This window comes from Sceloporus occidentalis, unplaced genomic scaffold, assembly GCF_023333645.1.
Source record: "Sceloporus occidentalis isolate IW3139 unplaced genomic scaffold, rSceOcc1.0.p SCAF_4, whole genome shotgun sequence".
NCBI lineage: Eukaryota > Metazoa > Chordata > Lepidosauria > Squamata > Phrynosomatidae > Sceloporus > Sceloporus occidentalis.
This window is the reverse complement of record NW_028316984.1, coordinates 150,745,276-150,758,497: the sequence shown is the minus strand read 5'-3', so window position 1 is coordinate 150,758,497 and position 13,222 is coordinate 150,745,276. Positions and strand designations below refer to the sequence as shown.

The window sequence follows — 13,222 nt, the reverse complement described above, 5'->3', positions numbered from 1 at the left end:
AGGAGCGCAAACACAATACAGTTTTAGAGAGATCTTGTATCACCTTTGAGACTATGTCAAAGAAAGAAATTGGCAGCATGAACTTTCGTAGACTTCAGTCTACTTCCTCAGATGCATTTGGTGGAGTGGAAGCCAGGTACAGACATATATGTGTCACTGGTATGTGAGAATGTCAATACAAATTACAAATACAAATTGTTATGTGACATCCTCAACAAGACACAACAAGGAGGGATGGTGTGCGGCCCTTCTGGGCAGAAGCCCCACTCCTTCCAGCCAGAAGCCCTACCCCTTCTGAGAGAAGTCCTGCCCCTTCTGGCTGGAAGCCTTGTTTCTGGCCAGAAGGCCCACACCTTGCTTTGCTATGGGATTCTGGGAACTGTAGTTTTGGGAAGTGTAATGTGACCATCCATGGGGCTTTCTTGGCAAGATTTCTTCAGAGGAGGTTTGCCATTGCTTTCCTCTCAGCTGAGAGACTGTGACTTGCCCAAGGTCTCCGAGCTGGGATTCAAGTCTCTCACTCAGTCCTCTGGCTCTCTTTGTTCTAGTTATTGTGTTGTACCTTCTGTGCTTTATTATGCTTGTTGTTGTTGTTGCTGTTGTTGTTTGCCTCCAAGTTGTTTACAACTTATGGGCCCAGAGCACCCTCCCTCCCTTCTGAGTGCCTGTTCCTGGAGACCCTAGGATGAAACTAGCATGGGGCAAGGTTCATCAGAGGGGGATTTCCATTGCCATTTGGAGGCTGATAGAGCATGACTTGTGTGTGTGTGGTGTCTTCAAGTCATTTCCAATTTATGGTGATCTTAAGATGAAATTATCATGGAATTTTATTTGTCGGGGGGGGGGGGTTACTATTGCTAGCCTGAGACTGAGAGAGCGTGCCTTGGGTTTTTCTCACTGGAAGTCCCACCCCCAGAGGTCCAGCCTCCCCCCCCCCCACCCAGCACAGGGTGACCACCGGTGTGAGAATGCCACTGAGTTTGGGCACTTGGTCTCTAAATGGTTCACTCTCACTGCTCTAAATTATGTTGTTTGTCCTGAGATAAAAATGCACTGATACTGATTTTGTATGAATAGCTGTATTTAGCATCAACTATCACCTTGTAGGTATCTCTCTGTGTGTGTCTATGTGCCTTCAAATCACCTGTCAGCTTACAGCAACCACATGAATTTCATAGGATTTTCTTAGGCAAGGAATATTCAGAGGTGGTTTTGCCAAATCCTTTTTCTGAAACAGCCTGCAGCTGGTACTAATTGGTGGTCTCCCATCCATGTACTAACCAGGTCTGACCCTGCTCAGCTTCCAAAATCAGACAGGATCTTGTGCCTTTTGTACTCACTTTTTTCTAACAATGATTCAAAAGTTCAGCTCTACATAATTGCTTCCCATGAACCAAAGTGTGCTTTAATGATTTTTGTAAGAAAAATTGCAAAGATTTTAGAAAATAGTTAAAACAGAATTAGCGAAATGCTCATAAATATTTTAAGACCACTAGTTTCTTCATCAGGTTTTAAAAAAGAGTTAAGAGATAATTTTCTGTGTAACTGCCATACTTCAGCTTTTAAAACTGCGTGTTAGCTATGAACTATGAATTGTGCCTGATTTTTAAATTAGCTATGACCTGATGTTTTTTATTCTACCTTTTGCTCTGATTCTTTTCACATTTCATTCTCAGCTCTTGCCTACAAAGGCCGATTCCCCATTAGATAGATTTCTTGGGCTATGATCCAGATGCAAACTTGGTTGTTTTGCTTCATAAACAGTAGTCACGGCTACCTAGTACATGTGTAGGTACAGTGGATTTTTTTTTACTTTAAAAAACAAAATCTGACTTCAATGTTATAGGGCTGCACCTACACTGCAGAAATAAACCAGTTTGACACCACTTTAACTGCCGTGGCTCAATGCTATGGAATTCTGTGTACTGTCATTTTATGAGACATTTAGCCTTCACTGTCAGAGAGCTCTGATGCTTCAATGGATTACAGTTTTCAGAATTCCACAGCATTGAGCCATAGCAGTTAAAGGGCTGTTAAACTGGATTGTTTCTTCAGTGCAGATGCAGCCTATAATAAATTGATTTTGAAAGGGTTCTAAGTTTTAACTTCACAGTAGTCAGTAGTTTGGACTACTGTAACATGCTCTGCTTGGTGCTGTCTTTGAAGAGTGCTCGGAAACTTCAGCTGGTCCAAAAGAGCTGCTGCTGGGCTGTTAATGGGGTCAGGTTACAGAGACCACACAACGCCCCTCTTGAAACAGCTCCTCTGGCTATCAGTTTGTTTCTGGGCACAATTCAAAGTGATGTTCATGAAATATAAAGCCCTAAATGGCTCAGGTCCAGATTATTTGGCAGACCTTATCACCCTATATGGACCGGCTCAGGCTCTGAGATCATCAGGAGAGTCCCTTCTCTGTCCCACCACCATCACATGGTTGGTGGGGACATGAGGGAGGACCTTTTCTGTGGCTGCCCCTAGACTCCAGAACTCCCTTCCCAGGGAGACCAGAATGGCTCCCTCTTTGTTATCTATCCAATGGCAGGCAAAGACCTTTCTTTTCAGACAGGCATTTGAAACAGAAGATTTTTAAAAAACTTTGGTTGGGTGTGGTATTTCATCAAAATTTATTTTAAATACTTAAATATATTTTATTCTTTTATATGCTATCTGCTTTAATACTGTAATAATTTAAATCTGTTTTGATGTAACACTTTTCTATTTTAATTGTACTGTTTTAATCTTGTAAGCCCCTCTGACTCCCAGTTTTGGGGAAAGGGCAGGATATTAATAATAATAATAATAATAATAATAATAATAATATAAAATGTGTATGCCATTCTACTGCTAGTTCATATCTTACAAGCAGTTTTAAAAGCTGAGCTTTGACTGAAGTAGGTGTACACATTGTAAAACTCAGGACACTTTCAAAAGCAATTTGTCATATAATACAGAAGTCAGATTTTGTTTTGTAAAGTAAAAATATTCTGTTGCATCTATACAAGTTCTGAAGTGCTACAGGAATCAATGATGTCCTCTCACGTTTTAAATAGAGTTTGGAAAGATCCTTTTAAGAAGAAATGGGACCGCCCCAACTTACTTGGGCCAGCCTGGTTGCTGCCGGGGGAGAGCCGCTTCTGCTGGGGCCTGGTAGGCCTGCTTGGGCTCCCAGCATGCCTTGCCTGGGCCCAGTTGGCCTGCCATTGGCCATTTTGGAGGATTGGTTGCCATGGTCTCCCGGTTCAGGTAGGCAGCACCTCCTCCTTTTCCCAGCCCCTGATTGGTAGTTAGGCCTATATAAGGCCATGTAGCATCCTGCCTAGGCGCCATTCTTGCTTGCTCTCCCACCCTCTCTCCAATACAGGGTGCTGTATTGTCACAACTTTATGGGGATGGTTGCATAGGTCCTGGATCTGGTGGGTGGTTTTCAGGGCTTCATAGCACTGGATCAGGAGTCCTTCAGGACCTGGGAGTGCTGAGGGCATGTGGTATGGCCATTTCAGGGGCCACATCAATTCAACATCTCCTGGTGACTAGGGGCTCAACTGCAAACATGCAACTGACCGGTTGCATGTCTTGAGAGGGTGTTTTTGTTGCCCCTATATCATCCCAAAGCTTGGCAGTGAACAAGCAATTCGGTTCATCAACCAACCAGTGGTTGATTGATGTCAGATATGGGCCTTATGCTTTGGGGCCAACCCTGCCCCTATTCTGTTTGGATGAATAAAGTTGTGGCCTTTCCTCCAATCCTGTGTTTTGGTTTTCATTGGTGACTTCCCTCCGCAGCAATTAATCTAAGACATGCTGAACCTTTCCACACCTGAGCAATGAGAGAATGGTACTGCCATCCTACTGCTTCTCAGTTATGAACAGCTTTTTGGTTTGTCATTAGATCCAATCTACTTAAAAGGAATTATGTATTTTTCAAATAAAGAATAACAATGCAGTAGGACCATAATAATGCCATCCTAGTAACCAGTTATTTCATGTTTAGTGCTTCTGCATACATTGTTGGTATTTGAGGATTTGAGTTGCTGCTCCCATACAATGCTGTGGATCTGTGTTTTTTTATATATGTATATAAATGGCTAATTTCTACTATTCTCATTTGTATAGCTATAAATAAAACATGCTTATTTCATACTCAGTAGGTAAACAAATCATTTTTTCAAGAACATTTTTCAAGAAGAGAATTTTTCAAAAAGAGATAATAGGAAAGCTTTTAAACATTTTTCCTACAAGTGCTAGAGAATCAAATAATGGAATATTTTAATGAAGAATAGTTTACAACAGAAAGCACTGTTAAACATGAAGTTAAATAGTATTACCTTTTTATATAACAGTCATCTTTGTTATAATGCTACCTACTACAATGGTATTGCTAGTGGTTTATTAATAGTCTCGTTAGAACCCTAGAAATTATAAGGTTTTATTATATACATATAAAATTTTAACCACCTAAAAATGGCTTGTAAGAGCACTTGGAGCCATTTTTAGAAAAAAAATGATTATGCTTGAAATTAAGGATAAGTATTTATCTCTCTCTAAATGAACTTTATGCTTTGTAATATTGTTTGTGGATATTGTAATTTCTTTAATTAATACAACAAATTTTAACAATCCACAGTGTTCATATTACTGCACTTTGATAGCCTGGATATGTGATGATCCAGAAACTTGTTAAATTGTAAAATCTAAGGTTCTAAGGAATGTGTGTGTGTGTGTTCTCTGAAATTATGAGATCTAGCCACTAATCTAACCATCCGGAAAGTAGTTTGTCTGTATGCAATAATTCATAACTGAAATAAAACTGTTTGTTCTTAGTAATTCTGAAATAAGGTAATATACCATAAAGTCACAAGAGGAGGAATAACATCAACTAGACCCTAATTCCAAAGGTTGTAGAAGTACCATATTAACAGAAGTACACTATAAGATGTTGCACTACCAGCTCCCCTGTAATATTTATAATGAAGGATCCTGTATAGCTTTTTTCAGATAAGTACCACAGCCAGGATCAAAGTGTGTCCTCCAGCTGATGGTAGGACCCCATCACTAGAGGCGATTTCCTTGACAACACTTACTCAAAGACCTACAACAGAATGCTCCCCTCTCGTTTCCATCCCATCCTCTGCACCACTTGAAACTCTGCTCTGGAAGCAATTCAGCTACAGCTTTCATTTTAATTCTGTCCCAGTCTGACCAAGGGAGTCCTTCCTGCCACCAAACTCTTTGTTGCCCCATTTATAGGGGCCAGCCTGGCCAAAATCATTTTACTATTGAACTTTGTAATTCTGTACTCTATAAATTATTTCTGGAACCAAGAATATGAGTGTGACACAGATTGTGATGAACTGGGGAGATGTTAATCTCCCACTCTGAATGTTGAATTTGAGAGGTATTTGTCCCAAACTCCTTTCAATTTAGCCCCCTATATATGCATATGTGATCATTCTAATAAGATAACTATGTTTACAAATGTTGCTTATTAGGAAAACGTATATATTAAAGGAGAATACAAAATAACTCTGAATTGTGTATGATCTTACATACCATAAGAGCTCCAACACCTATGCACAATGGGGTGGATTAACTCTCTGGTGGCTGCAGACATATTTATACACCTCCTCCTAAAGTGTTCATTTGGCTGGCAGTCTGGAAAATGCCAGAATGTGAAGGGTTAAGTTCGAACACTGATACTTTTTTGTTTTTGCAGGCTTAACTTAAACCTTTTAACTTTAAAAATGAATTGTATTGTTCTGATTTAGGAAATACAATGATAATCAAAAGCTGCTGATGCCAATGGAAGACAAGAGATTAACCACTTTTTAAAACATAATTTAAACATTTGAGCTGTTGTTACATGATAAGTTCATCTTTATTTATAAAAACACCAGTACTTGACACTGCTAGTAACTGCATATATACAACCATTAAACCCAGATATAGTCACAGACTAAAATAGCCAGTATCAGTAAAATATAAATTACTAACATGTGCTGGAAAAGGGAGGGGGGGGGGAGTGGTATGCTTTAGCAATGATGTTGTTACTGATGTATATAAATCATAAAGCGTAGAGTTACTAAATAATAATTTTCTTGGCATAATGTACTATAGGTTGAGTATCCCTTATCGAAAAGTCCAAAATCTGGAATGCTCCAAAATCCCAAACTTTTTCATGGGTAGCTCAAATAGTAATACCTTTTTTTTATTGTTCAGTGTACACAAACTTTGTTTCATGTACACAATTATTAAAAAATATTGTATAAAATTATCTAGGGACTACGTGTATAAGAAACATAAATGAATTAATTTTTAGACTTGGATCTCTTCTCCAAAACATTTCATTATGTACAATGTTTTTTTAAAAAAAAATACAGGTACTGTATATATTCATGTATAAGTCTAGAAATTTAGATCAAAAAATGGACCACAAAAACCTGATTCGACTTATCTAGGGCTCAGTGTAAGTACTGTATCTTAACTCTTATTTAAAAGAAAGAATCATCTCCTGGTGAAAAGCAAGAGTATAGTATGTGAAGCACCGACCCCCTCTCCTCTCTCATCCATCCAGTCTTAAGAGTAAGCACAAAAAGTTATGTCTGCTGAAATTTTATAAGTTCTTTGACATTGTTTTGTTTTGCTTGATCCTTTAAATCCTTTGCTAGGTGCCCCTAAATTTTACCCTCAACTTATCCCCGGGTCATAGCAAAATCCATAATTTTGGCCCCAAAACTTGACTTATACATGAGGTTGATTTATAGTCGAGTATATACGGTAATCTATAATCCAAAAAAATCCAAAACACTTCTGGTGCCAAGCACTGCAGATAAGGAATACTCAGCCTGTGCTATATACCTAGTTCTTTGCTGACCAAGCTAGACACTCTGGTAAGATATCTACTATGTTGGAGTTCTTGTTTTGTTTTAGTTCAAAACTGTATGTTTTCTTGCAGAACACAAACAAAAACTTGGAATAATCTTATTGTATTAACAGCATTAGGTAATTTTTATTAGGTAAAACAACACTATCCATCTTTACAAATGTGGGGCCCTAGTCTGATTAACTTCTTTTACACACACAAGCTCCCCTTTAAAAAGATAAAAAAAATAAGAGAGCCAGTGGATTTTCCTGTACATCTTCTAGTTTGGCCCTTGGTTATATTTGAGAAAAAAACAGAAACAGAGATAATTGACGTGTTTGTCCTGCTTTGAATCAGATGACATGTTTAGTTTAATGGAAACCAAGTAGGTTATGTATAATTAATCTATTATGGGGAGAATATATTATGAATACGTATTTTCCTTTTTCTCTATCCATTGTCTAAAACTAAAACAACTACCTTTTAAATCATAACACACAATTTATGTTCTTACGTAAATTGAAATCAGTATGTTTAAACATGTCTCCCTATGTGCTGGATTTCTGCTTTAAACATCAAAACCTAAACCCAGTTGCTTGCCCCAAGTAGAGTAGACCCATTGAATTTATTTATGTAAGTTTCAATGTACCATTATATTCAATAGGCCTACTCCATGTGGGATTAGAAACTAGATTTAGGCCTTGAAGTACATACAGATGCTCCATCAACAATTGTTCCTTGTCCACTGCACTTGCTCTCCTGGGACAACTAAATCAAATATAAGAGTAAATATATGTTGAGAATTCAGCCAGTTTTAAGACATTTTGCTGCCTGAGGAAGAGCAGCACTCACTCACTCACCCACCGACAAACCCAGCCCAATTCAAGATGCATAATGCCTTTGGCCAGCCAAGGTATTTTGACTCCTGCACCTGAACATCCCACAAGGAACCTCTTCTCCGATCCCATTAGTAAAAATGCAGTACTAAAGTACTGCACTTTTATGACACCCCAAAGAGCTGCCCAAGGCATCTGCTTTTCTTTGCCTAATGGTATGGAGGGGCATTACTGGGGGTGAGGGAGTGGGATCCTAACATAAGGGTGACACCACTGCTCCAAAAACATCTGCCTTTTGGCATAATCAGGCTTTGGCATTTGCCTGCATCACTTTAAAATGCTGAAGAGATGGGGTGAGGCTCTTTGAGAAGTGAAAGGAAAGTTCCAAGATGTTTGGGGTTTTTAAATTAAATTTAATCTTACTTTAACAATATGCAACTATGTACATGCAAATACAATTAGTCTGTGTATTTGATATGGTAATTTAAAGGTATAATTGTAATTTTGCTAGTTGTTTATGTCACAGCTGTTACCACTGTTTTCAGTGATATACAGGAATTACGATTTACAAGTAACATTAGTATAAAAACCATTACTAAGAATTTTGTATGCTTTATGGTATGGGAGGAGGTCCATGTGAGGGTTACACCATGAGTTACTGCACTGAGTGACACCAACCTTAGTGACACCACTGTTGGTATGGGCCGCCATATTTAGAAAAAATAGAATTTTAATGTCTGTTTTAAAGTTCCTTTAATAAACCAGTAGTACAATACATTTAAAACACCAACAAAAACATGTTGTGTTTTTATAACATGACCCTACATATCTCCTATGAAGCTGTACTGAGCTTAACTGGACTTGGCTCCATTAAGATAAAACAGGACTGTAGTATTAACGTCTTAATGAAATTACAGTAATTAAATATTTTAAAATTGTGCTTCAGTCTACTGAATAGGGCACTTTTTATATTTAAATGTAAGTGTAGGGAAATATTTGCTTATTTATTCCTCAGAAAACTATTTCATGGATTTCACAAAGCTTTACTTTTACTCAGATCAGAACTGAACTGCACCAAGTAAGTAACATTCTTAACTGAATGTACTGATATAGCAAATTTCCAGTTAATGATATTCTAGGCAAGGGAGTCATTCTACCTTATCACAGAGCTCCTATCTTCACAGGTCAAATAAAACATCCTTCCCCGTTCTTCTTGGGGAGTCCAACCAACATATAATTCAAACTTTGGTTCTGGTGTGAATAGTCTGGATGATGTTTAGCACCAAACCTAGGATATACCCCCCCCCCCTTAATAACAGATTAACAGACTGAGCCCTGGTGGCAGACTGGTTAAATGCTAGTACTGCAGCCACAGTGTTGTGAGTTTGATCCCAGAGGGCTCCAAGTTGACTCAGTCCTCCATTCTTTTATAGGTCAGTAAAATGAGTACCCAGCTTGTTGGGGGCAATTGGCTTACACATTGTGAATTGCATAGGGAATACTTAGTTCACTGTGAAGCAGTATAGAAATGTAAATGTTATTGCTAAATGCTATTGTTATTAATTACACTTTGCTCCAGACTGTCCCAGTATATCTGGAGCCCTCTGTTGCAATGATGGATGGCTGTTCACAAGGTGTCCTACTGTGCAGCCTGGTGTGGCAGTTGCTGTTGCAGCAAGTTGCTTGCTCTGAGGATACAGCAACACACCAGCCATCTGATCAATGCTAGTGCCGCGTTCTGATCTCACATCCAGCAAATTGCTATGGTGGCAGCTGTACCAGACAACACAGTGGGACTTGAGTGTAAACAGCTGCCCAGTGTTGCAATGAGGCTGCCCAGGTAATGGGGGCATGTCAGAGCAGCTCAGGGGCCAAAGTACTTCAGGCTACTCCAGGAGCAGGCGCTGCAGACAGGGCCAGAGGAGATAAAAGTAGTGGATGCATGCCAGAGAAGACAGAAATTAAGAATCAGCTGACTGCACCATTTCAGTGCTGATCCAATGGAAGAGAGTTTCATGTCTGACACCATCCAAAAATTACTACAAAAGTGATCAGTTCCACTTTGAAACTGCAAGATCAATCACAGTTTCCTTATCTCCCCCCCCCCCCCCCAGCTGTAAAAGCAGTATCTGGAAAAAATGTACACTCTGAAGGAACAATTTTGACCTAATGTTACTACAACAAATATCCTTTATTTAACAGGAATGACACTAGTATATAGACTACAGGCATATCTGAAATGTGCCTGGAAAATGTGCACATTCAATCACAGAAAAAATATCCATCTGAGTTTACCACACCTGTGTTTCAAACAGTTACTTTACAATGTATTATAAAATGCAAATTTAATATTGTCTAATGCAAAACACATGGGTTATATCTATTTCTGAGAATGAGTAATTTACTAATATGTTAGAAACAAAAGCATTAAAGAGAAAGAAAAAAGCCCACAGTCCTCTGGATAATAACACAGATGACCTTCTGATTTTAACCAAATGTAGGGATCATTTATTCTCTTGATTCAAAGTGTTTGCTTTTTAACCAGAGTGGCCCAGTACACATATGTTGACCATTTCATTTATACAGATAGAGTTACCAACTTAGCCACATTACGTCATGCATTGGTAACTTCCTAACTAGAATTTGGCAACATACTCTATGTATGGCAGCCCTTGAAGACAACTTGGAGGCTACAGCTAGTACAAATACAGCTACTAGATTAATGGCCAGAAATGCATACAGAAACCTTATTAAACCAGTTTTAAAGGAATTGCATTGGCTGCCAAGATGATTCCATACCGCATTCCAGATACTGTTGATGCCCTTCAAACCCCTAAATGACTTGGAACCTGCTATACATGCCTGTTTGACAGCTGAGATCTTCTCTAAGGGCGCTCCTCTGTGTCCCACCAGGGAAGGGAACACATTGCACAGTTATTCGATGGGGGATACATGGCTCAGCAGTACTATATGTGAAAAAGACTTGGGGATCATTGTTGATCATAAGCTGGAAATGAGCAGTGTAATGCAAAAATTACCTTAGCTTGCATAAACATAGTTTTCAAGTAAAAAAAAGGAGTAATAGCCCCACTATATTCTGCACTGATCCAGCCTCATCTGGAGTACTGTGTTCAAGTTGGAGTGGGTTCAAACAAGGGGAATGAGGATGATAAGAGATATGAAGAACAAAATATATAATGAAAGGTTGAAGGAGCTGGGCATGTTCAACATGATGAAGAGAAGACTGAGGGGTGACATGATTGCATTCTTTTAATATCTCAAGGGCTGCCACAAAGAGAAGGGTGCAGGCTTCTGTCTGCTGCCTCAGAGAGTGGAACTAGGTTACAGAAGGGCAGATTTTGATTAAACATTTGAAGGAACTTCTTGGCAGTGAGAGCAGTTCATCAATGGAACGAATTGCCTACAGAGGTGGTGAGGTCACCTTCTCTGGATGTCTTCAAAATTACTTTGCGATGTTTTATACAAGCTACTCTGAGCAGATTTTAGTTATGAAAGCAAGAAGAAGAATCTAACCAAACAGAATGCTATGCATACTTCTTTGGGGATGAGTTCCATTTAAACCTTTAGAGCTCTTTTTGGAGTAAAGATGGATGGTACTGAATTGCCTAATCTTCAAGGGTTTTTGCTGGCAAAATCACTATCCAATAAAATGACTAACACTAGTCACATTTTTTGCTATGAGAGTCAGTGAAGAAGATATCAGTGTACCAATTGTACATTCCTCTTCCGCATAGGTTACACACTGGTACTGTGGATTGTTGTGGGTTTTACTGGCTAAATTAGCTACACCCTCTACTGTATTCCCGATCGTGTTCTCTCCTTGTGAGGTCAAAGGCTTTCATAGTCGGCATCCATAGTTTTTTGTGGGTTTTTCGAACTATGTGGCCATGTTCTAGAAGAGGAAGAAAATCTTCTAGAACATGGCCACATAGCCCGAAAAACCCACAAAAAACAATAGGTTCTCTCCTTGACCATGGACTTTCAAAAAGTCCAAAGTTTTGAATTCCAGTTAGTTGCTTATTTATGGATATTATACATATTTAATATCAACTTCAAAGTTATAAATGGGAAATTCTTCAGGTGTTTCTACTGATAGACCCATAGCCCCTCCTCCTCTCCCCCCCAAACATCAAGCACCAGTTCCCCCACCTATACATGAATAGTCAGGATCTAACTGTATGCATCCACTGAATCCTAACATATCAGTTAGTGAGCTCAGGAGGAGAAGAATGGTTCCCCCCTTCTTTCTGCATCCCTGCAGGTTCCGTAAAAATCTGTTCCAAATGGTTAGCAAACTCATGAGTGAAGGTTTTCAGTATCATGGAGTGCTACACAAGGAAGTGGGTGAAGAAAGAATCCTGATTCCACTGCTGGGGAGCAAAGAAATCCAGACAAAGTACATTCAGGCCAGGATTAAAGCTTTATTTTAAACTGTACAGTCGGCCCTTCTTATACACGGATTTTTTATACACGGATTTAAGCATACACGGTTTGAAAATGTTCCAAAAAAGTATAAATTTACCTTGATGTTCCATTTTTTATTAGGGACACCATTTTGCTATGTCATTATACTTAATGGGACTTAAGCATACACGGATTTTGTTATACACGGGGGATCTTGGAACCAAACCCCAGCGTATAACAAGGATCCACTGTAGCTACATGTTGCTCTTCACTGTTCCTAATGTTCAAAAGCAGCCATGATCATCCAGTCTTTATTGGTATGGTTAATTACCAGTGATGAAGCAGTAGAATTAATCTGAATCCTGATTTCCCTTTTTTTCATTTTTAATGGCATTAAAATATGGCTAAAAATAAATCTATAGTGGATGTTACAAAAGGTGACACAACAAATAATCAAGTGCTCTGACATTAGTCAGAATAGATATATGATCTCAATAAGTTTTTATCTAGCTTCATACCCAAAATAAGATTGGCTGGGACAAATGGGCTGATTATTGGATCATTTTTGCAATATATGAAACATCAGTCATATATTTATAATTTAAATATCTTAAAAATATTTAAAAAACACCCACACCTATTTTGCTACTCATAGACATTGATTAATGTAAATGACACACACAAAATGAAGCCTGAATTATGGAAAGGTGGGAACTATCACTTTCATTTAAGCCATAGTGATTTCTGTAGCCTTGATAATGTTCCCTTTATGTGATATTACACTTGGGCCTATTTTTGATGGTTCATAGATTGTAACTCCTAAACAGCACCTCCCCATTCATTACTGTAGAATTAGTTGTAAATCCTACTAGTTGTACCAAAAAAAGAGAAAAGGAATAAAGGGGGGGAATATCATGCCCTAATTGGTCCCACAGGGTAGTTAGGTGCTGTGGAAGACTTAAAAACACTATTATCTTCCCATAGTGATTTGTTAGCCTTCCTATACTCTCTGTAGCACATTGGGACTTCTAAATTACATACCATAATTGACATCAAATATCTGTCCCACCAGTGAATATCTTTATTAGCATCAAAATCACTC

The 13,222-nt window shown here is 38.6% G+C and overlaps 1 protein-coding gene across 7 annotated transcripts in view; it reads right to left on the bottom strand.

Moving 5' to 3' along the window:
* Positions 1-13,222, bottom strand: part of LOC149314859 (homeobox protein Meis2) — a 253,578-nt gene that overhangs the window by 191,517 nt on the left and 48,839 nt on the right. For 3 of the 7 annotated variants that reach the window (XM_089522011.1, XM_089522015.1, XM_089522012.1), the window contains exon 8: positions 5,551-5,652. The exons of the other annotated variants lie outside the window; for them this stretch is intronic. In XM_089522011.1, the coding sequence (XP_089378137.1) occupies positions 5,551-5,652 (102 nt within the window). The remainder of the gene's footprint in view (positions 1-5,550; positions 5,653-13,222) is intronic. 7 annotated transcript variants of the gene reach the window in all.